General features: G+C 35.8%; 2 protein-coding genes across 2 annotated transcripts; both read right to left on the reverse strand.

Annotated features, from left to right (window-relative positions):
- Positions 1-12,261, reverse strand: LOC127162229 (GTPase IMAP family member 8-like). Its single transcript, XM_051105002.1, has 5 exons — positions 12,073-12,261; positions 7,601-7,646; positions 7,454-7,492; positions 1,591-2,223; positions 1-1,381 (listed from the first exon to the last, which is right to left on the reverse strand). The coding sequence occupies exons 2-5, from the start codon at positions 7,611-7,613 to the stop codon at positions 588-590; spliced, it is 1,479 nt and encodes a 492-aa protein (XP_050960959.1). The 5' UTR covers positions 7,614-7,646; positions 12,073-12,261; the 3' UTR covers positions 1-587.
- A 7,715-nt stretch (positions 12,262-19,976) lies between these two features.
- On the reverse strand, positions 19,977-25,649 carry LOC127162227 (deoxynucleoside triphosphate triphosphohydrolase SAMHD1). Its single transcript, XM_051105000.1, has 7 exons — positions 25,529-25,649; positions 25,259-25,440; positions 23,268-23,422; positions 22,758-22,838; positions 22,558-22,665; positions 21,196-21,314; positions 19,977-21,118 (listed from the first exon to the last, which is right to left on the reverse strand). The coding sequence occupies exons 1-7, from the start codon at positions 25,597-25,599 to the stop codon at positions 21,067-21,069; spliced, it is 768 nt and encodes a 255-aa protein (XP_050960957.1). The 5' UTR covers positions 25,600-25,649; the 3' UTR covers positions 19,977-21,066.
- Between the last annotated feature and the right edge of the window lie 321 nt (positions 25,650-25,970).

The raw sequence follows: 25,970 nt of genomic DNA on the forward strand, positions 1-25,970 counted from the left end.
TAAGTTAATCAGTCTGATTTTATTACATTCTTGCTTACGGAGTTTACACAGTGCTGGCCTTTAATCATATATAATCATATACAATTAATATTTTCATATATAATTAATGTACAATATTATATTATAATAATTTATATTTAATCATATATGTAAATCAATTAAATGACGTGCAACAACTATCATTGTGTGAAAATGGGAAATTACATTGGAAATATTAAAAAAATATATTTTTTCATGCTGATTAAAACATATTCAAAAGCATATATGAAGCATATAAAGTCATCAAAGAGTTACACAAACTGTTTAAACATGAAATTGAAAATGGTCATAACAGATAAGAGCAGAGTGAAGAACAAGTATGGATGATGTATGAAGTTACTTTCTCAAAACTCAGAACAAAACTCTTATTTTCCTGTAAAATAAACCATTAATCTCCAATTTAAGTACAATGAAATTAAGCCCTCAGATTGAATAATTATAATACTGAGGATTTAAACATAAAAGATTTATTAAACACATTACATGATAATAATGTCATCCATCCACAGACTCTGTGACAAAACATTAGCAAAGTGTCCTAATCTTTTTTAATCAGATCTTTTATATAATGCTCGTATTCCAACTCCAATTGCTCCAGCTAGAACTAAACCTCCTCCTACAATTATTATTGCTGGTGGAAAGATCACCTCCGTTACTACCAGGGCGACACTTGCTGATGCTATAGCTACTGTTCCCACTGATCCAACTCCTAATGCAATAAACAGTTTACGTAAATAACTTTCATGTAGAATTTTTTGAAACATGGCATTTGTGTAGTACTTCCAACCATTTTTCTCCACCATCTTCTCAATCATCCTCAGAAGCTCCTTGACCTGATTGCGGTTTCCCATGTCTTCATTGTTGAATGAGTGATATTGATCACCACACTCATTAATAAGAGCTTGGAGGTCATTGCTTTCACTGAGATACTCTTCTAATGTTTTATCAATAAGTGCATCAGCATGAGTGAACAGAATGATGGTGTGACGAACAGCACCTTTGCCAATGTTCTTCTGAATCCATTCTATAATGTTTTTCTCTTCTTCTGTGAATGTTGTGTCAAGTCTGATGACCAGCAGAAACACATGAGGACCAGGAGCAGACATGAGGACAAGATTCTTGATTTCATCTTTTATCTTCTCCTCTGGTGTGCCAATCAATCCTGGAGTGTCGATTAACGTCATGCTTTTTCTAGGCACACAAGCTTTTTGTTTCTTGCAGGTTTCAGTAGCACAGTCTGCTGATTTCCTTTCAGGGAACTCTTGACCCAGGATGGTGTTTACTGTTGAACTCTTTCCAGATCCAGTTTTACCCACCAGAACAATGCGTGGTTTCCTGGACCCTGTCATAATTTCAAATGAAAAAGCAGTGATCACAATAAAGACATCAATAATATAACAAAATTAATAACCTAAAATAAACAAATAGATTATATCTATATGATATAAAGTGAAAAAGATAGCCTACACTGTCTGATGCAGAACTGCTCAAAACCTGAATGAGCATCTGTGAGATTATGTTTTAAAAACACAGAAAGTCATACACACTTACAGAACTGTGCTTTATTTAGTATCCTGCTCTGAGCTTCCTGGAACATCTCATGAGTGTAATGTTGTCCTCCGTTCCCCTCCACCATCTTCTTAATCTTCTCCAGCAGTTCAGTAACCTGAGAGTGATTCATTATGTCTTCATTAATGAATGGGTGATATCTACCACCACACTTATCAACAAGAGCCTGGAGATCACGACTTTCACTGATATATACATTCAGTGGTTTTTGCCTCAGCTGATCAGCGTGAGTGAACAGTATGATGGTGTAACGGGAAGCTTCTTCTCCAAAGTTTTCCTGAATCCATCTCACTGTGTTGTTCTCCTCTTCTGTGAATCTCCCCACTTTGATCAGCAGCAGAAATGCATGAGGACCAGGAAGAAACTTTTCTATACATCTATCTATTTCATTTTTCATTTTCTGTTCTGTCATTGTTGTATCAAACAGGCCTGGAGTGTCAATCACTGAGATGATCCCGTCATCAGTCTTTAAATAATGTCTCTTACACTGTTTAGTAACTGACATTGGTGAAGCTTCTGTCTTAAACGATTTTTGACCCAGTATTGTGTTTCCTGTTGAACTCTTTCCTGATCCAGTTTTACCCAGCAGAACAATCCTGAGTTCAGATGTTGATGCTGTCAATCAGATTATATATATTTGTGGTTAAACAGAGCATTTTAACAGCATTTTAAATGATTACATTATTTTTGAAATCTTAATAGCATTTAATTAATACCAAGACATTTTAAAGAGCTTATAATATACACTGTAAAAAACAACCTATAGAAACTATAAAATTAGGTAACAATTGCACTCAGTTTGTTTGGGTAGATTCTATCCTATATATTTGAGTAAAAAATACCTAAAATTAACAGCTATGACAAACTAAAAAAAAGTAGGTAAAGTCTATACAGCAAAAAGCCCAGTGTTAAATGAACTCTCCCAGAAGTTTATTTGAGTTCATACTCAAGAGTATTAAAATGAACACTGAAGCAGTGTTAGAGTTAATGAGGTAATTAAGTGATTCATTCAGTGATGATTGACCATTATTGAAGACACCTGATGTTAATAAGCAAAATCACAAAAAGGAGAAAATCAAAATCTGTAAGTCACCATTATGGTGATAAGTGTTAGTATTATTCGGGCTCTTGACCCTTAGCTTTTTAATATTAGATTTTGATTAGATATTGCAGTTGAGTTAAAACAACCAGACAAACAATCCATGTATCATTTGTCCATTCATTTTTTAATTTAATATTGAAATAAGAAACCTGAAAAAGCATTTTTTTTTTCGTTTTTTCATTTTTTCCAGAAAAACAATAAACAAGAATTCGGCTTGATTGTTCGGTTTTCATTCAGGGGTTGAAAAAATGAATAACCAGCTTGAATATTCGATTTCTACATGTGGGCGGAACGAAACGCCCCTTTCTGCTGAATGGTCAGCCGAAGATCAAACCATGCCCTCTCAGTTCTTCCACAGTTTCGTGCAGTCCTCAAGGTTTGATGGCACATTAAAAAAATCATGATTCATGATGACAATCATGATTCTCTGCCATTGAAAGTGCAAGCAGGACATTTATTTATTTATTTCCAATAAATAAATAGATCAATCAATCAATAAATAAATCACATAATAACAAATAAGGTGAGTAGACCTAACAGTTCATACAGTTCCAATAAGTTGCACTGGGTTAAATAAACTCTAAGCAGATAAACGTGTAAATACACAGCAGTCATAACTTTGTTTTTGCTCAGTTTATTTCATTAATATTGGGTATTGATTGTTGTCAAATAATTGATGTGTTTTATTTTCTCTGCCAGCTAAACTTCCAAAACAAGTCTCCGCGCTGCCATTGTACACACGCCAGCGCCATCACTTGAATGTCTTTCCTCAGCAGCGGAAACAGCTTAATACTCTGTCATTTACTACTCTGTCATTTACAATCATACAGATAAGAGCAGGACATCATTCGAAACGAAAAAAAAAAAAAAAAATGTCATTTTATTTGTGTACAATCAAAATGACTGCAAAATTCAACCCTTTGAAAAATACAGAAAACAATAGAATGCACTGCTTTCATCTCCTTGAACATCTTCCTGGCGTATGCCACAAACATGAACCATAACACAGCTGACGTGTCTACTTTTGACAGTCTAAGATTATTTGACGTTAAATGCATTATATAAGTTACTTTGTACTAAATCACAGCATGTTTCACCCCTGGCACTTTGTGAGTAGCACATAGAATAAAGCCCTGTCCCCGGTATGGGTTGTGTCGAGCTATTCGTTAGTGTGGTTGTTTGATGAGAAAAAGATTAAATGTAGTTGCAATAAACGCGTTAATTATCCGTTCAACTGCAGCAGCGGAGGACTATCTGCGAAACTGTGGAAGAACTGAAGGGGCATGGTTTGACCAATCACCAGAAAGGGGCGTTTTGTTCCGCACACATGTAGAAATTGAATATTCAAGCTGTTTATTCATTTTTCAACCCCTGAACGAAAAACGAAAAATCAAGCTGAATTCTTGGTTTTCGTTTTCTGGAGAAAATGAAAAAACGAAAAAGGAGCCGTTTTCTCAGGTTTCTTCTTTCAATATTAAATCAAAAAACGATTGGACAAATGATACACGGATTACAAACCAAAGGATAAATGGATATGTGGTGTGGAATATGATTTGACATAATCATTATGTTGTAACCTGAATAACTGAGTTAGGTTTTCTTTATTGATTATGTCGGAATAATCATACAGATGCCATTAAAACTAAGTTTGACCAAAAAAGTAAAAAGAAAAAGAAAAGAAAGATTTATTTAGATACTCAGACATCAAAAATCAGCATGAGAATCACAACAACCGTGACCATCAAAAACGTGTTGTAGCCAATCAAAACTCATCCATGACTCCCATCATGCATTGCGGCATGAATAAATTATGAGCTGAATTGTCTTTGTAATTTATTTTATTCTATTTTCTTTCATTTTTACTGTTTTTATATGACTTTTTAGTCGCTTTTTCCATTTAGAGTTGATCTGTTTCTGAATATGCTGTTTGTCACCATTGTTGGGATTCAAGGCAAGGCAAGTTTATTTAAATAGCACATTTCATACACAAAGGTAATTCAAAGTGCTTTACATAAAAGGAAGTAGAATAATAATAAAAACAATAATTCACAGAAAGGCAATAGAATAATCATAAAAACAATAAAACAAAAAAAAAACTTTTAATAAAATTAAAAACTTTGAATGATTTAAAAATTGATTTAAAATATATATATATATTTTTTTTAAATAGAAAAGGATTATACATAATGCAATCAGTTCGGACGTATGTAGCGGGAATTTCACTACAAAGTAGGGGTGTTCTGTTCTGCAGTATCTTGGACAACTAAGAAAGATGACAGGATCTATGTCCCCACTCCTAGTACAATTAATTCCTTTACTTGGTGTTAAAGTATGTTTTTCTCTGCCTTGTGTGTGTCTTTTTGTGGGTTTCGATGACTGGTAAGGGAAGGGCTCTAAGATACAAAATATACATGGTAGCTCCTTACACTCTAAAAACAAATGGTGCTATACACACAGAAAAAAAAATGGTGCTTCAGCGGTTCTTCAGTGGTTTTTTGGTGTGATTGTGGTGCTATATAGCACCGTTAGTGTATAAAGAACCGGTCAAGCCCCTGTCTGGTTCTTCAGTGGTTCTTTGGGGTCGTTAAGGTGCTATATAGCACCACTGCCATACAAAGAACCTGTTAAGCCTCTGAATAAGGATCTCTAACTCTCTCTTAAACTCTTCAGTTGGGGAAAGGATTAAAAACAACATTAGCATACAGTGTATTTCCTGAAGATCTTTTTGCCCCTAAGGCCCCCATAAGGAAATATTTCCCACATAAGACCTTTTGACCTTAGAAAAGCATAAAAGTGATTCAAGACATTTTGCCATTGTAGTAAATTTATTTACTACTATTGTAGTAATACAAGCCCCTATGATTGTTTCTATTGAGCACCATTTTTGTTGAAGTAATAAAATGCTAAGAATATCTCCGATTGAGTGATTGAGGTGTTGTGTTGCTGGATGTAATAATGAACATAGTGGTCGCCATTTACTCCTGACATCTGAGCCGCTGAAGATGCAGTAGATTACATTTGTTTGTAAAGGGAAATTCACAAAGAGAAGAGAGGGGCAGGGCAAGCAGAGCTCACTAACATTTAAAGCGAGAGGGGTATAACTGCAGCCTGGAGATCTCCAAATGGGGGCGGGAACTCCAAAACGGGGTGGGTGCTCCAAAATAGGGCGTGGCTTCCTCCCTTTGACAGACAGGCACATAACACGCATGCGCAATATCCCCCCCAATCCACTTCAGCACAAACTCTCTCTGCCCCACAGCTGATTTTAAAGATTTTATTGGTTGTCAATCACAGTGTTGATTTCCTACACTATGCTACACAAATGCTAACCCCTAAACCTACCTCACACCTGACCCTAACCTTAACCTTAACCAGTGAAATTGACTGCACGGCAGGATTGGCGCTGAATAGCGTGGCAGATAAACAGTTAATGAGATTATGTGATATAAGATCATTGGGCCATTCTGTAACTCCCCAACTGGACCTTTTTAGTTACATCCAGTGTCACTACCGCCTCCTACCCTGCAAATTTCAAGCCCTGGGACGCCCCTGTTGCTTAAAACACAGGGATAGAACAAAACCTTTCCCCTGCGCTTCACTGGGATGGCTCGCATGAGAGCTCGTGGGTGAATCCCGTTTATATCATTAACACTGGCTATGAGCTTTGGGGCTCTGTTCTCACTGAGCATGTTTATTTATATACAATAGCATAGTTTATTTTATTTGACATCAACTACAAATAATGTTTAATTTCTAAAGTTTAGTTTTAGTTTTAGTTTAGTTTAGCTGAAGCCAGAGCCAATGGGGAAAGTCTTTGCATGATGAGACCCTGCCCCATTTTGGAGGTTCTGCCCACTTTTGGAGTTCCCGCCCCATTTTATAAATCTGGTCTGCAGTTATACATATTTGTTTAAAGCAGCCTCGACCAGAACAGGATGAATGTTGCAGAGCTGATTTTGGCAAGGTAAAAAATGTGTTATTTACACAACCACTGAGAAATTTTAACCAAAGCATGTTATAGACTTTTCATTAAGACCCTAAAGAATCAAATCAACTTGTGGAAAATTGGCATCCGATGACCCCTTTAAATTATTTCATATATCAGTATTCAACGTTTTATGTTAAAAACAAAACATTAGGCCTATTTATGCATCTGTAACTGCAGTTTAAATGCATCCATGTCCCCTCTGAGATACAGTAAACTGTGTAAATACATCTAAATGCTATTTCACATGCATATTCCAGAAATGTTTTCTTATGTTGAAATGAAGGACACTAAGTACCTGATAAGGTTCTTCTTATTCTTATTCAAAAGTACAAAATGGAAGAAAGAGTTCAAACTGAACACAATCTTGCTACTTAAGCTGTGTATAAACATGAACATGAATATATATATGCTTTTTTAAGATTAAAATATATATATATATATATATATATATATATATATATATATATATATATATACTTTTCGTACATAAGTACAATACATATCACATACTTTAAGACTTTTACTCAAGTAATATTCTGAACGGTGACTTCAACTTCTACCAAAGTCATTTTCTGGTAAGATGTCTGTACGGCTTTCAAGTACTTTATACACCACTGGCTGTAATACTTGAAAACAGAAGTGTGTCACAAAGCTCAATGCAAGTAACCCATTCATATATGACATCAGATGTGAAATGACTTGCATGAAAAACAGTGACAAACTCATCTGGGATCTTGAAGAATATTTTTACTTACCAAGTGATTCATTGTCAGCTTCTTTTGAAATCAGAGGTTCTGTTAGGATACAAATTGGACATGTTTATTTATTTATTTTTTAATAAATGTACAGTATACTGGATATATCCAGGTTATATACTATGCTGTACTGATAAATGTACTCACCTGTGTCACTCATTTTCTTTTTGTTTGATTTTGGCTTCTCAAAAAGCTGTAAATCATTTAATCAGATACAGAATGTGTCATTTTTTTATTTTTAATCACAAACGGTCCATTTAAAATACATAACCTAAATACAGTGTCACAAATAAGTGAAACCTTTATATGATCTGCATAAGCCTTATCTAGTAAATCATATGACTGAATGCCACTAGTAACTTAACCAATTAAAACATCAAGACAAAAAAAAAAACGAATAATAATAATTATAAAAAATAAAAAATATGTACTACTGTACCACAAAGAAGACAATGATGTCATGAAAACACATATGAAATAGTTCCAGCACTGTCAACAGTATTACATTGAAAAGCTGTAAAATACATGACATTTCTCAGTACTAGAATGATTTTATTTTTTTTTTTTAAACGTACAGATTTTCTGCTAATGCAAAATGCTGCAGCCAAACAGTGTTGAGAGTGGCACAAACTGTATTCACACACTTTGTTTTTTTTTATTTTTTTTTTTAGGTGCTTTATTGGCATAATATATAGCTATACATACTGTCAAAACAAACAGCTATGCTGCAGTTTTACTCTCTAAGATTCAGTTTAAGGTGCTTTGTTGACATGACAGTTACCCATATTGTCAAATCATTAACAGGTAAACTGCAAGTAAATGTCGCATTAACCTGTGACCTAATAATAATTTTCAGGTGGGAATATTGGCATATTTGGAATACCAATGTCAACCAATGTTTGTTCTCTCTCTAAGTGCATCCTGGGAGCGAGTGGGTGGGGCTGGATGTGTGTGGAGTGAGAGCGTTTGCCTATGAGTTGAATTAGTTTTTAATCTTTTCTATACTTTTCTTAAATTCTGTTAGAGCTGTTGGTGCTTATTTTTGGGGTTCGCTACAGTTAAGACCCTAAGGTTGTGTTCGGGTCATTTTGACCCGGAGAGAATTTTCTTTCTTCAATCACATTGGACTTCATTCACACAACTACTTCCAACGCAAAATAATTTTGGTTTAACATTTTTTTAACATATGTTATTCAACCTTGTCACACTTGTGGCGTTCCTGGTCCAAAATGTTCAGACCTTCAAAAAATAGCCTATAAATCTCTTGTTCTGCAGGTGCAGCTTTTAAACATTCTTGTGTGTTTCTGTTTAAACAGCGCTCAAATCTTAGCGGGAAATGGACGTTTTTAAAATGTCAGTACCGAATGGTATCACGGTCAGTATTTTTGACAACACTAGTCCTGCTGCTGAGTTATTGCCCTTCTACTTCCCTGTCCAGCTCAACTCATGTAACGGCCTGTCTCCTGATATCTCCTGCATGCTCTTGAAACTGTGCTGGGAGACACAGAAAACTTCCTTGTGATGGCATGTATGGATGTGCCACCCTGGAGGAACTGGACTACCTGTGTAACCTGACAGGGTTACAGGTACTGCTTCATGCTACAAGAATCCTAACCCTAACCTTAGGCTCAGATCAATGAGGCCTGCGATTAATCTGTTTAAAAAATAAATACAAAACCAGTTCTGAAAGAAAACAACACTGCAAAAAACAACCTATAGAATCTACTCAATAAAATTAGGTAACAATATACCCTCAATTTGTTTGGGTATATTCTATCCTATATGTTTGAGTAAAGAATACCTAAATTTAACAGCTTTGACAAACTAAAAAAAAGTAGGTAAAGTCTACACAGAAAAAAAGCCCAGTGTTAAATGAACTCTCCCAGAAGTTTATTTGAGTTCATACTCAAGAGTGTTAAAATGAACACTGAAGCAGTGCTAAGGTTAATGAGGTAATTAAGTGATTCATTCAGTGATGATTGACAACTACTGAAGACACCTGATGTTAATAAGCAGAATCACCAGAAGGAGAAATCAAAATTTTTACGCCACCATTGTAGTGGTCAGTGTTAGCATTAGTTGGGCTCTTGACCCTTAGCTTTTCTAGTATTAGACTTTGGTTTCGTTGTTGAGTCTGAGTTAAAACATCCAAACAAGCTAAAGAAAAATCTAGTGGTGATAGTTCTGTTTTAAAAATAAATGCAATTTGAGCCATTGAAACAATGTAACATTTAATTATTCTTTCTTTATTGATCATTACAGCCTTGTACCTTAAAAGCCTGTATTTCCTATAAGTTTCAAAAACATTTCTTACAAGCTTCTCAGATCAAAAAAAACTGAAAGTTAATTTTCCAGGCACACACAGACATCAGGAATCAGCATATGAATCTCAACAATGGTGACAGAATACTCAGAAACAGATTAATGCTAAACATCATGGAAAAAGCAACTAAAAAGTCACATAAAAAGAGTAAAAATAAAAAAGTAAAAAAATAAAAATAAAAGAAAATGGAATAAAATAAATTACAAAGACAATTCAGCTCATAATTTATTCATGCCGCAATGCATGATGGGAGTCATGGATGAGTTTTGATTGGCTACAACATACGTTTTTAATGGTCACCGTTGTTGTGATTCTAATGCTGATTTTTGATGTCTATTTTTTTTTGTTTGTTTTTTTTGTGGTCACAAGTTTTAATGACAGCTGTCTGATTATACTCAACTTTCTTCTACTTTTGTTTTTTTTATACTCTTCTTATGTGACTGTTTAGTTGTTTTTTCTGTGATGTTTAGAGTTGATCTGTTTCTGATTATGCTGTTTGTCACCCTTGTTGAGATTCATATGCTGGTTCTTGATGTCTGTGTGTGCCTGAAAAATTTGTTTTAAGTTAATCATGAAGACAGTTAAGACAACTTAACTCAGTTATTCAGATCACCACATATTCAACACCACAAACCCCCCCTTTTCTCCAGTTTGTCTGGTTGTTATAATTTAATTACAACAACCAAACAATATCAAATATTTGAAAATTAAGGGTAAAAAGCCCAACTAACACAAACACTGATTGCTATAATGGTGACTTACAAAATTAGATTTTTTCTTTTGGTGATTCTGCTTATTAACATCAGGTGTCTTCAATAATGGTCAATCATCACTGAATGAATCACTTAATTACCTCATTAACTTTGGTTAACATCGGTTGTTTTTTTACAGTGAAGCTGGATCTTGTTGGACTAATATAAACCAACTGTCTAGTACCATCAGATAAAGATGCCAGGACAACAGCCAGACACCTCTCAGAGGGCAAGAAAAAGACCTTTGGTACAAAGCCCGGGAAGGACAGAACTTCCTATTGGTCAAAATGCAATTTGCCTTCCACCCACCTTGAGACTGATTCCTAAGGTTTTGGCCCTGCGACAGGTCATAAAAATTCTTTAGGATCTCCAGACACAGCAACAGTGGGTGATAAAAAAGAGAACTATGTTTCATAACTTTGTTTTCAAACCTTTAAACTGATGCACACTACAACACACACATCTTATACTTATTCAGAGAAATAAGTGTGTTCACTGACAGCAATGGGTGGTGCAACATCTTACACAAACCCAACTGTTAATGGACAAATGAATGCATGCATGACAGTTCAATCTTTCCCCATCATGTTTGAACTTAATGTGTTAGTAACATTGCCAAAAGTATTCTGGCTGTGTTTTGGAAAGTGAGAGATTCACCAGTTAAATTTTAGAGACACTTCTGAATTTGTGTTTGGACTATGCCAATAAATTCCACAGGAGGAAAGAAGGGTGGGCCACTATGTGTTCCCCTACTCTGATGGAACCAGCCAATCACAGATTGCAATCTCCTCCTCATCGGAAAGGGATAAAGGTACCTTTCCAAAAGACATTCCTTGTTCTGAGTCCCAATGGCACTGTACGACTGTTGTATCGGTCTCATTTCAGATTTTCCCTCTAATTCAAAATAATCATTAATTGTTGACCAAGTCTTAGAATATCTGATATCCATGTTGTTAAATATTTGTAAATATATGTATTTTGTTCGGCAAATGCAAATGCAAAAAAATAATAATAAATAAATAAATACAAAAAAAAAAAAAAAAAAAAAGAGGAAGTAAAAATTCAGATATAACCTGTCACAAACCGACACTGTCTGCCACCCTTATTTTTGCTGATAGAAAAATAGATTTGCAGTAGAGGAGAGAAGTTTGAAGGAGAAAGAGTCAGTTTGGCAGGATGAAAAAGACATTGTTAAATTACTTTTGTCCACCTGTCAAAAAAGCTAGTTTCCTTATTTATGTAATTTTTTTATTTTTTATTATTTATTTATTTATTTATTTATTTTTACTTGTTAATATGTTACAACAGATATTATAATGTTTTGTATTTTACAATTGGCCTGTTGAAAATGCTTAGCTACGCACGTCAGTTGTCTACCTTTCGGCCATTTTGGCCAGAGCTGTTAAACTTTTGAAAGATCGAGGTTTTAAATCCAATGTAAAGAACAGCAACACACAAAAACAGTTCAGTGTAGGCGACATACCCATACTTACATAATAAATTCTTTATAAACACATAAATAAATACATATATTCTTAACTTACCACAAAATAGGCGGTTTAAATATCTAGTGCTGACTGGTTTAAAACCTTGATATGTTCCTTCTCTTCTAATGTTCCTTTCACTTTTGTTTCTAGTTACTCACGTGTTACTTGGCAGCACATCTGGAAAAAACAATCATACTCCCTCTAGTGGCGCAGAGCAGCATCACATTCTGAATTAAGTCTACCTTATAACAGTTTTGATGTAGGTGACAGAACACACCATCTGAATGAAAATTAAACTCAGCACCAAAACTAAAAAAAAAAATGTTATGTCGTCTAATGAAGTAATAAGTCTTTGTTGACATTCACCACATTCATTGCATGATGTGGAGGCAAAGAACCACTCAACGCAAAGTGCACAAACATACTGTAGCATTTATCTAAATTAGGGGGGGTTAAACTTAGGTCTTCGAGGATTGCAGCCATGCAAAGTTTAGTTCCAAAACCTGCTCCAACCAAACAGGGTTCGCTGCAGCCTGCTGTGGACATCCAACCCCGCCCACATCCACGCGTGACGTCAGACGTCGAAAGTCACGCCCATATCAAATACGTCACCTTGTGATTCCCCAATCCCTATACCGGGAAAACCTGGAAGTGTGTCAAAGCAACTTAGTTTTGGGGATCTATATAAAATAAACTGAGGAGTGTTGATGATCTTCACCAGCAGAGGGTGCAGCTCTATGTGTCCGTGAATGGGATCATTGAAGATCTACAAGACAAAAGATATCAGTTTGTTAAGTGTATTAACTTAAAACTAAATATAACTTAACCAAGTGGAACAATATGGCCTAAAGATGTTGTTTTGAGATGCTGACCAATATAATTGCTGCCAAGTACAACATCAAGCATGGGATGGAGTGTGTAAAACACACTGATACTGGACTCTGGAGCAGTGGAAACCAGGGCCCGTATTCACAAAACATTTTATCTTACCACTAAGAGTTCTCCTAATTAGCAATAAAAGTTTTTAGCTAAGAGTTTTCTCTTAAAACCTATTAACAAAGCTGCTGAGACAAACTTTTACTAAGTAGTAGAGAGAAGTCTTAAGCAAAGAGTAAGGGCGGGGTTGACCTCGTTACTATAGATGATGTCAGCATGCTCACTAACCATGCACACAGTGATTGGCTGATAGGGGAGGGATCTCTGTCAGACATTTATTCATAGAAATATTGTTGTAAATGTTGCCATATTGAAATAAAGTTTTAAAAAGTAAAAAAAAATGTTGCCACATTCAAATAAAGAATTTAAAATGCAGGGTAAGTGTTCAAATGATTGACAACCTTTTACATGTGTGCTTCTTATAATAAACAATTAGCTGATATGCATATAAACAGACTTTTTTAAAGGGCTTTTTATGCTTTTAATGACAGAATAGCGGAGAACTGACACGAAATCATTCGGTGAAGAGAGGGGGGCGGGAGCAGCAAAACACATCATAACGGGATTCAAACTCAGGTAGTCTTGCGCACAGTTACGCTATATGTCGGCACACTAACCACTAGGCTATCGGTGCCGACGTAGATTGCATTTTTATTAACAGAATAGAATAATCATGGCTGATAGTGAGCTACGCAAACGTAAAACAAAACCAAATTGGACGCAAGAACAGCTACTTCTTGCCCAACGTATTAATGAAAACAAGGATATAATCAAATGACAATTTGGAGCTGGGATAACCTCCAAGACTAAAAAAAAGTTGTGTGGGAATATGTGTGTATATAAATGCAGAGCGTTTCTAAACAGTTTAAGTTCCGAGGCAGATTGCCAGCAACAGCAATATTAGGATAGTTGGAATTTGGCTGATTTATACTTGTAAGCGTTCTTCTGCACCGCAAGCCTGTGCTGACCGCGCGCACACATCACCAAATTCTGGACCCCTATTCCTAAAACATCTTAAGGATAAAAGTAGCCCATCTCATAACTTAGCGATTTAGGAGGAAATCTTAAAAATAATGGGTGTGTCAATCCTAAATTTAGGACTCCTAATTTTTGCTCTAAGAGTATTTCACAAAGCATTTTAGCTCTAAAACTAGCTCCTAAATCTGTGAAATGTTAGGGGTAGTGGAGAGGACTCCTAAGTCACTAAGATCAAGTCCTAAAACTATCCTAAAATGGCTGTTGCCGGTTATCTGCCTCGGAACAGAAACATTTTGGAAACACTTGATGATAATAAGCTTTTAAGAAGGAATGGTCCTAATCGTGATCGGTATTATGACTGTTGCAGAACTTGCAGGGACGCAGTCACTTCACCAACAAATAGAAACAACCCAACAACGCCACAGATCAAGTTTGACACAGTTTGACAACCTTTGAATGGCAGCTCCTTATGAATGCAATAAATATTTTAATGAGGCTAAGGATTTTAATCTGCAATAGCATAACAAGGTTACATGAAAACATTATCGGCCACTTGAAAGTAATGTCTGTTTAGCTGTAACAGTTGTTTGTCACTTAAATTCTGCAATCTCTGCCTCTGCATGACTTTGCAAAGAATATCAGCCCTTTTCACAGGCATCTTTGCTTCTGGACAAAAGTGGGAAAGCTGCATTTATTTTCCCACACATCTTTTTTAGTTTTTGAGGTTATCCCAACTCCAAATTTTCCCTTGATTATATCCTTGTTTTCATGAACAAGTTGGGCAAAAAGTAAGCGTCCAGTTTGGTTTTCTTTTACGTTTACATGCCTTACTATCACCTATGATTATTCTACCCTGTTAATTAAAAGGCTGTTTATAAGCATATCCGCTAACTGTATAGAGGAGCGCACATGTAAGAGGCACAAATTATTATTTAATTAGTGACACTTAGCCTGCATTTTAAAATCTTTATTTGAATATGGCAACATTTTTATTTTAAAAGCTTTATTTGAATATGATATAATTTTTCACGTTACAATATTTCTATGAATAAATGTCTGACAGAGACCCCTCCCCTATCAGCCAATCACTGTGTGCATAGTTAATAAGCATGTGGACATCATTCATAGCAACGAGGTCAACCCCGCCCTTACTTTTAGCTTAAGACTTCTCTCTATTCCTTAGTAAAAGTTTGTCTCAGCAGCTTTGTGAATAGGTTTTAAGAGAAAACTCTTAGCTAAAAGCTTTTACTGCTATTTAGGAGAACTTTTAGTGGTAAGATGAAATGTTTTTTGGTTACAGGCTCTGCTCATAAGCACATAATGTAATGACATTAAACTCATTTTTAACATGACCCAGCTGGCATTCGACCGACCTTAAACGTTTAAATGTGGTTGAAATAATGTCAGTTTATGAAAAAACATTCATTCAACGTCAAAACAACGTTGAATACCAAATGGTTGAAATAGTGTTGTTAACTAACTATGGATTCAACATAGAAATATAAATAAAATTTGAGTTGTACGTCAAATCAACATTATTTTTACAACCATGACCAAAATCCAACGGTTATCCAACACTGACACCTGACGTTGATTCAACGCTGACTCCACGTTAAAATGCCAGCTGGGGATAGTTTTATTCTTACATGTACTTTAATATGTTATTAGCCTTGAGATAAATGATGGCAGTGAATAAATGTATAGATATGCATCAGTTATTAGTAATATCCAATAGTCTAGTGGTAGAATGTTTGTTAAGTAAGTTAGAAGGTTTGGGTTCTGATCCGCCATCACACAAGTTTTTCATCCCTTATTAAAATTAAATATGTTAATCAGTGATCCTATATCAGAGACACATTTGTGTGTATTTTGTTTTGATTTTTAACCGTATGAGTCATAAGGGATGGTTTGAAGCGCTCCTGTGTGAACATCGCAATAACGAACATTAAGCATAATTTCAGAAAAAAAAATACATATTCCAGCCTCAGCACCTTATTTAACAGAAAGGAATGTTTCATCAGCATTAGGTCCGTCCGTGCCGCGAGATGTTCAAAAAAAGTGGTGGGGACAATTGAGCCTTGCAAAAAGTGTCCCACCCATCCCACCCGTGAATTACGCCTATGAAAATAAGTAATGTGAAACACTAACAAAAGCAATTATGAGAAATATTTTTATTACAGCAGTCTTCAACAGTAAAACCAACACAACAGTGTTAAAATGTACAGTTTCACAAACTTTCTTGCAAAAGTTTTCGTCCTTTCCAACGCTGGTCGTAATATCTCTCTAAGAGTTAGTTGCCATCTGACTATTTCTATGGTCACGCATTGATGGATTATAGAGATGTTTGTACAGGCGTACCTGTTCAGCCAAAACAGCTTTAAAATTGTTCGTGATCAATGCGGTGACACGCGAACAGTTCACTCGAGATGCCGTGTACACCACCACGCGAAATGGTTGATTTCACAAACCCAAGCGAACTTGCGGATGCGTATAAATCAGTCTTTACATTGCACAGATTTAGGAGCTAGTTTTAGCGCTAAACTACGGTGGCCGAGAGAGCTCAACGCGCTGCAACTTAAGAAAACACATGCAAACAGAAAAAAACGACAACAAATAAAAAAAACCCATCTTCATCAGTTTGACAACACAGGCGTTGCAAATCCTCGCAACGCAAACACAAATACGAAACGCGCTGCAAATTCTCACAACACAACCAAACACAGAAACGCGCAGCAAACACAAACACGCTGCAAATAGCAGGACCACAACGGAAATGTTTCAGGGGGACCTCAAAAAAGGGAGGAACCCAGCTGGGTTAAAAATATCAGAAATATCAATAAAGTAAAATATCATAAATCTTAATTTGCTTAATTTCTTTGTTATGTCTATTTTAAAGTCAGTCCAAAATGAAATAGCATAAGGGCAATAGAAAAATAAATGTTCAATATCTGGATTATTTGTTCAGTGGCTTTTGGTCAGAGTAGAGGTGTTGTCTGTGAACAAAGGTGAGTTTTTTGTTTAACATCCTGATCATATGATTCATTGGTCTTTTGGATATTATTAGACTAATCTGACGAATTACACACTTAACTGTGAAACGTTATTAACTTAATTGCAAATAAATATATAAATAAATAAATATATGCAAATAAATATAACGTTCAAAGTTCACGAAAAAAAACTGTAACGCTTTATTAATAGTTAAAATCAGGTCAAAATTCAGGTCCCAGCTGGGTTCGTCACTTTTTGAGGTCCCCTGAAACATTTCCGTTGTGGTCCATGCTATTTGCAGCGCGTTTGTGTGATTGCAGCGCCTTCATGTGTTTGGTTGTGTTGTGAGAATTTGCAGCGCGTTTCCGTATTTGTGTTTGCGTTGCGAGGATTTGCAGCGCATGTGTTGTCAAACTGATGAAGATGTTTTCTTAATTTGTTGTCGTTTTTTTTCTGTTTGCATGTGTTTCTTAAGTTGCAGCGCGTTGAGCTCTCTCGGCCACCGTACTAAACGCTTTGTGAAACACTCTTAGAGCAAAAACCTAGGAGTCCTAAATTTAGGACTGGCACGCCCATTATTTTTTAGATTTTCTCTCAAATCAGCAAGTTATGAGCTACTTTTAGCCTTAAGATGTTTTGTGAATACGGGCCCAGTTCAGTGGAGTAACCAATCAAACTTGTTGTCTGATTGCCGAGTCTCGTGTCCAGTGAAGGGAAATCTGAATGCTTCAGCATAACAGATGTTTCCAATTTTGTGGTAACAGTTTGAGGATGGCCCCTTTTATATGTTGTTCCCTGGTGAAAAAAACAGCATATTCTGGTAGGTAGGTTTTGATGCTGGTTTAAGCTGGTCCTTTGCTGGTTTATGACCACCAGCATAAACCAGCAAAGCCTAACCAGCTAACCAGCATCCCAGCATCAAAACATACTGCTAAATAATGCTGTTTTTTTTTTTTTTTTTTCACCAGGGTTTACATGCAATCAAATAATGTTAGTAGCTAATCTTATTGATGGCTCAATCGGACTGAAAAGCCTTCATGTAAACACTTCAATCGATCCGACTGAGCTCAATTCGAAAGAAATTTTGTTTGGATTAGAAGGGGTCATGTAGACCTTTTCTGATTGAGAGGACGTGTAAACACGAATCAGTCCTCACTTTATGCTTTAAACCTCGTCAAACTGAATAAAAAGCTCCTGCAATTTCCAGAATCTTGAAGAAAGCTTTCCCAGAAGAGCGGAAGCCAACTCCCTTTAACATCCATGTTTTCAGAATATAATATCACTAAAATCCTTGTTGGTGGTAATGGCCTGGTGTCCCAATACTTTTGACTATATACGTTAGTACACATTTACTTGTGAGGTAAAGAGGTTTAGTTTCAGTTCGTTGTGCTTCGTTTACAGTGATATAATCAATTTCACTGATTAAACGTATTTCTTTAATATTGGTTCGTAAGTGAATCAAAACAAACAAAATTAATACAAAATTATAATCTTGAATATTGGATGCGGAAACTGTGCTACTCCACAAACCGCTCTCTCAACTGCAGGTATTCTTAAAGGGGCAGTACTCAATTTAAACATATTCCACATGTCAATATAAAGTGATAATTTATCATCTAAATTGTGTACTTGCATCATATTGGTCCGACAAATGCAAACAATAAGAAACACAAAGATGCAAAGGGCAATAATTAACCACAAAACCTGTAATACCAGCATGCAGCAGAACCTTTGCAAACAGGCTCATACAGCACTAATACTGTATAAACCTTTTAGAGGTAAACCAGGTGAAAACCTAAATTAATAAAATGTTCTTAACACTAAGGGAAAAAATGGTTATTTTAAGAACTGTTCACTAAAAGGTTCAACTTTTGAAACCTTTGATTTTAGGAGTATATTGTAGCTACACAGAAAAGTATAAACAGTGCATTGTGTCTGGCTGGGCTTGTAATTGAAAAGATGGATTATAATTTATGATTTACATAATTTATTATTATAAGTGTCAGCGCATGTTTACTGGAGGTTGTAAAACTGCTTTGTGTTGTAAACTCTGCTATGTAAATTTAATTATCTATATGTGCAAACACTTAAAGAGTAGGTGTGTAGTGCCTTAGTACAGTTTGTGCTCTTTTACTCTGCAGCGAGAGCACACAACAAATAACATAATATGCCATGATGTACTGTAGTACACAGCAAAATCCCCAGTGTTAATTTAACACTCTGAGTGTGGACACATATAAACACTGAAGCAGTGTTAAAGGTAATGAGATAATTAGGTGATTAACAAAGTGATGATTGATCATTATTGAAGACACCTGATGTTAATAAGCAGAATCACCAAAGGAGAAAACCAAAATTTTTAAGCAACCATTATAGTGGTCAATGTTTGCATTAGTTGGGCTCTTGACCCTTAAATCTTTAATACTAGATTTTGTTTGGCTGCTGTATTTGAGTTGAAACAGCCAGACAAGCCAAAAGCTCAAGTCAGCAGATGATTGTGTTTTAACCTATTCATTGTTTGATGTAAATCACCTGGAGTCTAATCTCTTAAGTTAGGTTTTTTTTTTTTTTTTTTTTTTTTTTGCTTATTGTAATAGCCTTGACAATCCACAGAAGGTTCAGCACTTCCTATACATTTTGAAAAGATTTTTTTTACAACCGGTTTATAAAAAAAAAAAATATTTCTTATTAACATCAGGTACCTTCAATAATGATCAATCATCACTTCATTAATCACCTAATTATCTCATTACCTTCAACACTGCTTCAGTGTTTATATGTGTCCACACTCAGAGTGTTAAATTAACACTGGGGATTTTGCTGTGTAAATGTGTGTTTTAAACATCATTTGCATTGTAATTTGAATTAAGTCATAGTATAAACTGTACATTTAAGATAGTAAAATAGGAGCATTATCAAATGCACTCATGTGTGGTAAATAACACTGGCAGTCCTGATAACAGCTGCACACAAGTCATGAGCAGGACATCATTTCCCATAGAGGAGATTTTCTGCTTCCCTTTTAATGCTTTACTTGCCTTCATGACGTCCTTTGAAAAGCGTAAGGAGCATTTCTGCAAATCATCTGCAGAGAAAATATGCAATTTTATATCTGTTAGAGATACACAGTCTTGACTTAAGCTTTAAAACAAAAAAAAATATAACTAATGAAAATATGTATCTATTATCAGTATTACAATACAAATAATATTTAAGTGGAACAGGTTTCAAAGCAACAACAGTGTGAATGTGAAATTGCTGTTTTTTTTTTGTTGTTGTTGTTGTTTGTTTTTTTTAATGACTTAGTTGGGTTGTAATGGTCATTAAATCACTCCCTCCTCAATTAGTTTCTCATTATCAGATCATTTACTGATACTGCAATACTAACAGTCCTGTCTGCTCTGTTTCGAGAAATTCATATTGTGCTTTATTTAAAGGACTGTTTGCCTACACAAATGAGTACATTTCATAAATGCATTTCATATATATGTATTACATTTGTTGATTCCTCAGTGAACATGTTTCTGAGCTGTTAACATTACTTTACTCTCGCATTTATCTTTAAAAAGCTTTGTCAGTAACAGTCTAATGCGACCTGCCTTCAGATATATACATTGGGAATTACTAATTAAAATACCATCCATCTGGAAATCACACAATTCAGAGGATAAGACAACAAAACAGCAACACCCCACTACAATATTCACGAGGCAGATTAAAAACTAATCACTAAACCTGTATATTTATATTACTGTTCTTGACCTCCAGCACAGAAACAAATGACAGTTGTTCGTCACATAGTTACAAATCATGCTCTCTAAATATATGTTACATAAAGGTGTGACATAAACAATGACATCAGTGCAGTAAACACAATAAAGCAATATATCATGCGAGGTCAACAACAGCTGAAGATGGAAGGGTTAATGGTCAGATTTTACATTCTCACATGTTTAAGAGAACGAGCTGAAGTATTGGACTGACAGTCCCAATCTGTAGGAGTCCGATACTCTTTCTCTGGCTCCAGTGTGTACTCTGCCTCATTGTAGTTCGGACCCTCATAGAGCTTCCAGAAACCTCTGTGCACCTTACAGGAGTGGACCTCTGTTATACCACAGTCATCTAATGAAGGACAGTCTCCTGTGATCAAGCACTCATTGCCTCTGAACTCTTCTTGATCATAGACCAGGATCTTACACTTGAAGAGAAAGAAAACAAAGAGTGTTTGTTTTATATAAGCAAATCATGTAATAAAAATAAACCATAAACACACACCTTGTCATGGCACCACCAATCAAAGCACTCCTTAGTGTCCTTCTCCTCCTCATCGAGTTTTTTGTGTGGTAAATCCGACAAACATATTCAGTAAACTCCTCCGGCAGCAGACTGGATACCTGAAATAAGTGTGAAATCAAACATAATATGCTGATCAGTCATTGCAGAGCTACTGTAGTGTACTTTTGCTTTTCGTGATTGACTCTGATTGACGTAAAATACTGTAAAAATACTCAAAATGTTTGATCTTTAAAAGAGAAGTCCACTTCCAGAACAAAAATTGACAGATAATGTACAAACCTCCTTGTCATCCAAGATGTTTTTTTTGTTGTTTTTTTTTCTTCAGTCATAAAGAATTTTATTTTGAGGAAAAAAATTCTGGATTTTTCTCCATATAATGGACTGATATGGTGCCCTTATTTTGAATTTCCTAAATGCAGTTTAAATGCGGCTTCAAACGATCCCAAATGTGATCCCAGCTGAGGAAGAAGGGTCTTATCTAGTGAAACGATTGGTTATTTTCATTAAAAAAAATACAATTTAAATACTTTTTAATCTCAAATGCTCATCTCATCTTTCTCTCCCTGAACTCTGTGTATTCTGGTTCAAGACAGTTAGGGTATGTTGAAAAACTCCAATCGTATTTTCTCCCTCAACTTCAAAAATCATTTCAAAATCATTCTACGTCACTACAGAAGTACAGACACAGTCTTTGCAAAGTGAACATGCAAACAAGATCAAACACCCTTAACAAAGAAGGTAAAACAGTGATATAGGATGATTCTGAAGTTGAAGGAGAACATGAGATGGGAGTTTTTCCACATACACTAACTGTTATGAACCAGAACGAAAACAGTCCAGACAGAGTAAGACAAGATGAGCGTTTGAGATTAAAAAGTATATAATTGTTTTTTAATTTTTTAAAAAAATAACCGATCATTTCGCTAGATAAGACCCTTCAGTCCATTATATGGAGAAATATCCTGATATGCTTCCCTCAAAAAAAACAATTTCTTTACAACTGAAGAAAGACATGAACATCTTGGATGACAAGGGGGTGAGTGCATTATCTGTACATTTTTGATTCTGGAAGTGGACTTCTCCTTTAAAGCTGTTTATGGCTTTTTGAATACCACTCACTTTTTATTGTACAATTTTGGTTTAAGAATCAACTGAGCTTGACTCAAATACAAATGGCATAGATAACCAAAAAACCTATGACATCTCTGTTCCTCGTCTAAACAGAGCCCTTAGAAATCGTCCCAACCTTCCTCCCATTACTAACCTGATCCACCTCTCAAGAAAAGGGCTAAAACCTTATGTAAATGTTAAATCATTTGAGCAGTAAAGTTGTTTGCGTACCTCGTATTTCTTAATCTTAAATGCTTCAGTGGGATTCCTCTTCCTGTAGAAATAGACATTTTCGATTGGGTTTATGCCTGTGCTGTAAGTGCAATGCAGCTGAATCACCTGCGACAGGAGATTTACAATATTACAGTCACTTAAATGTGTTGAGCTAAAACAAAGATCCAAATGGAAAGTGAGTTTTGAACATAACATACATCAACGCTGAAATCCTTCTTATCCAAGAACATGGTTGGGTGAAGTCTGTTCCACTCGTCCACTGCTTCATTCCAGTCATTCTGTAGAAATGTGGGTTCAAGTCAAACAAATGAGTGTTATGATGCTCAACAATAAATGAAACTGAAAAGGTACTGATTGGTCTAGCCATTATATTTGAACTATTTCTCATTCTAACAGTATAGTTTAGTTTATTAGGCTAAAACTGTGTTGTGGAAATAATGTAGGCTTACATATTGCCTAAAATTCAATTCACGCCAGTGAATTACTCACAATAACAATAAACCAAATTAATTTAGAAAAAAAAAAAAAGAATTTGGAAGTGAAAGGGAACATTTTAGCTGCCTAAGGTCAAGCAAATGCCTCAAAACTCTTTATCCAGTACTTGATCTACAGCACAGGTGAGGTGTTTTGTACATTTTTTAGGGCTACCAGTAGTCTATTTTACATTATTCTTAAATTGAATTCCAAAATATACACTACTCTTCTACCTGTAGGGTTTTTTTGTGTGCATGTTTGTCTTTTTTTCCCAGTCTGGTCTCTCCCACACACTTTGGCAGGCATCTCTTGACAACGTCCTCTAGTTTCTTTCGGGCACCTTCCAGCCCAACATCGGTGGAGTACAAGATCTCCTCAAAGATGTGATCTGATGAAAAGAAGACAAGTGTAGCGTCTGGACCAATCAGACATACATTAATTGTTACATTTAACAAATAGTCTTTAAACCCAAAAAGGCCAGCTACATGCTGGAGCTCTGGAGACAACCCCCCAAAGCATCTAACACCCCAAAAGGGCTCAGTTGCCAGGACAACGATCTGATATCATAGGTTTTATTGCCTCAAGGAATGCAAACGGAGCACACTACATTTCTCTATAGGAAAGACACAATGCCTATAGAAATGGACTCTTTCCTATTCATTCACAGACAAACCTTTCTTTGACCTTCCCATTACACATAGCCCAGGTCATTGTGTACAGTACTACTGCATTGTATTTTAATTTGTCTGTTGTATTTGTATTTGTCTTTCTACTGTTTTATGCATGTATTATGATAGATGACTAGTAGTATAACCCACCTATGTCATGCTTGGACTCTTTGAGTTCGCATTTTAATGATCTAAAAGATGGTGTAAATTAGATGTTGATACCTTTGCAACATGTTAGTGTTTTAAGAAACCTTAGTAGTTTTTGCATCAGCACCCAATCGAATTACACATGCAAAATACCATGCTCACAGACAAAGAGTCGTAAACTTTCCCTCCAAAGGTGAAAGTTACCATTGGTTCATGGACCTCCTGGAGGCGCAGCCCCCAGAGAGTTTAAAGGCATCGAACCCTCTTCTTCTCTCTCTCTTCCCTTTCTCCTTCGTCTGCAACATCTTCTGATTGCTGCCTGTGTGGAGGAACCCACGGGGAGCCTGAGCCGGCACAGCGCGTGCCCAGCGGGCCCGACAGGCCCAACATACAGAGCTGTGGCTCTCGACCACAAAGAGCCAGACAGTTCCACTCAACCCTGGAATTCATCTTCATGACTCGCCTCAGTCAGTCAGGGGTTCTTGGAGAACCTAAGAAGATGAGCTAGAACTCTTCAGGACTTCCCTAAGCACGCGCCAGGCCTTGCGGCCTTGTCTTTCCATTCCCCAAAGATCACAGGACTTCAGCTGGGTCCCACTGAGCTCTTGGTTCTTCTTCACTTTTCACATGGGAAGAAACTCCCAGTCACCAACGAGTCAGGACATCTTTGGAATTCATCACTCTTCAGACCCGGAAGAACGTGATTGCAATTCCAAAACCACCACTGCTCCAAACCATCAAGACTTTCACCTGAGACTGCATTTGGACACTTGTTCAACGACCAAGGCAATGCAAGTATCGTACATTTAACTAAACAAAACAGAGGTTTAGTATAAGCTGTAGACAGCACTGATGGTTAGACTCACAGCAGGTGGTTAACTGACTCTTTTCATAGCTTCATTCTCTTGTCTCTCTCTAACTGCTTCTCACTGACACTTCTCCTATGTATGAGTGCTTTTATGTTTGTTTGTTTAGATTAGTTATGTGTTAGTCCTTCGTTAATAAAACTCTTGTGCACAAATTACATGAGTGTTGATTCTGATTCTGCTTTGCAAATTAATGTCCCTTTACGATTCCGATTCGAGCTACATGCTCTAATGCAATGGTACTTTAAGAAAGTTATTTTCTGTGGCTAAGAAAATATCACTTCTTATAGTTGATATAAAAATTATACTGAATGTTCGCTGGGCGAACAGATTAGTTGATGGAAAAATTAATTCGGCTACAGTTACTACTGGCAGCTGATATAAGTAATTGTAATTAATCATAATTAATTGTAATTATTTATATACATTTCCCTTTGAGCTAAAAATCGCTACACAAGTTTTGATTGAACTTTATTATTTGTCTCAATAAATGAAACTTGTTTTCTCTGAAACAAATGAAAAGTAATGAGCAGAAAACAAAACCTGTCAGTTTGGCAAACTCTTTCATCAGCCTGAGTGTTGAGTTCTCGTCATCCTCGTGAGTGTCTGAAGAGGCTCCTGTAATCCTCTGGATTTTTCTCTTAATATCACCTTGTAATTTGGATACAGAGATTGGGGAGATCTTGGGGAGCTTGTCTTTGGCTTCTAAGAGAGCATCAATAATTCTAAAGAACAAATAGAAAATATGAACCACTAAATACTTAACAATAAACAACACATGTTGATTTTAAACTGAGTAAAAAAAAACTCCACTTTTCTTCAATGATGTTGACAATCTTGTGCTCGTAGGCCTGGCTGTACAAAATATACCTGGTTTGAAACATGTCATAAACATTATCAGCCACCTGTGAGAGAAACAGAGAAACACTGACCAGTTCTAGACAACACAAATGACATTAACTTTATTATTCTAAATGAAATTATCTGGATCTGGTGATATAATGTTTTGTCATATAGTACAATTTAAAAAAAAAAATGTTGAGTCAACTTAAAATAATTTTAAGATGATCTTTGTTTTGTGTTAAGTCAACTCAAATATCTAAGTTGTCACTTAGTACAGCTTGACATTTCAAGTTGACTAAACTTATTTGAGTTCACTGAACTTAAAATTTTAAGTTGACTAAACAAAATGTGTTTTTTTGTTGTTGTTTTTACAGTGTGAAGAGTCAACGTTTTATGGCATATACTGCTGTTT

This window comes from Labeo rohita, unplaced genomic scaffold (assembly GCF_022985175.1).
Source record: "Labeo rohita strain BAU-BD-2019 unplaced genomic scaffold, IGBB_LRoh.1.0 scaffold_860, whole genome shotgun sequence".
Lineage (NCBI taxonomy): Eukaryota > Metazoa > Chordata > Actinopteri > Cypriniformes > Cyprinidae > Labeo > Labeo rohita.

Excerpts from the sequence above, each read along its gene's own strand:
- LOC127162227 (XM_051105000.1), bottom strand. The coding sequence starts at position 25,599 with ATGTTTCAAACCAGGTATATTTTGTACAGCCAGGCCTACGAGCACAAG. Across the intron at positions 22,839-23,267 it reads CACACAAAAAAACCCTACAG|AATGACTGGAATGAAGCAGT; the intron begins GTAGAAGAGTAG and ends ACATTTCTACAG. Across the intron at positions 22,666-22,757 it reads AGAAGGATTTCAGCGTTGAT|GTGATTCAGCTGCATTGCAC; the intron begins GTATGTTATGTT and ends CTCCTGTCGCAG.
- LOC127162229 (XM_051105002.1), bottom strand. Across the intron at positions 2,224-7,453 it reads AGCTGACAATGAATCACTTG|CATCAACATCTGAACTCAGG; the intron begins GTAAGTAAAAAT and ends TCTGATTGACAG. Across the intron at positions 1,382-1,590 it reads ACTAAATAAAGCACAGTTCT|GGTCCAGGAAACCACGCATT; the intron begins GTAAGTGTGTAT and ends AAATTATGACAG.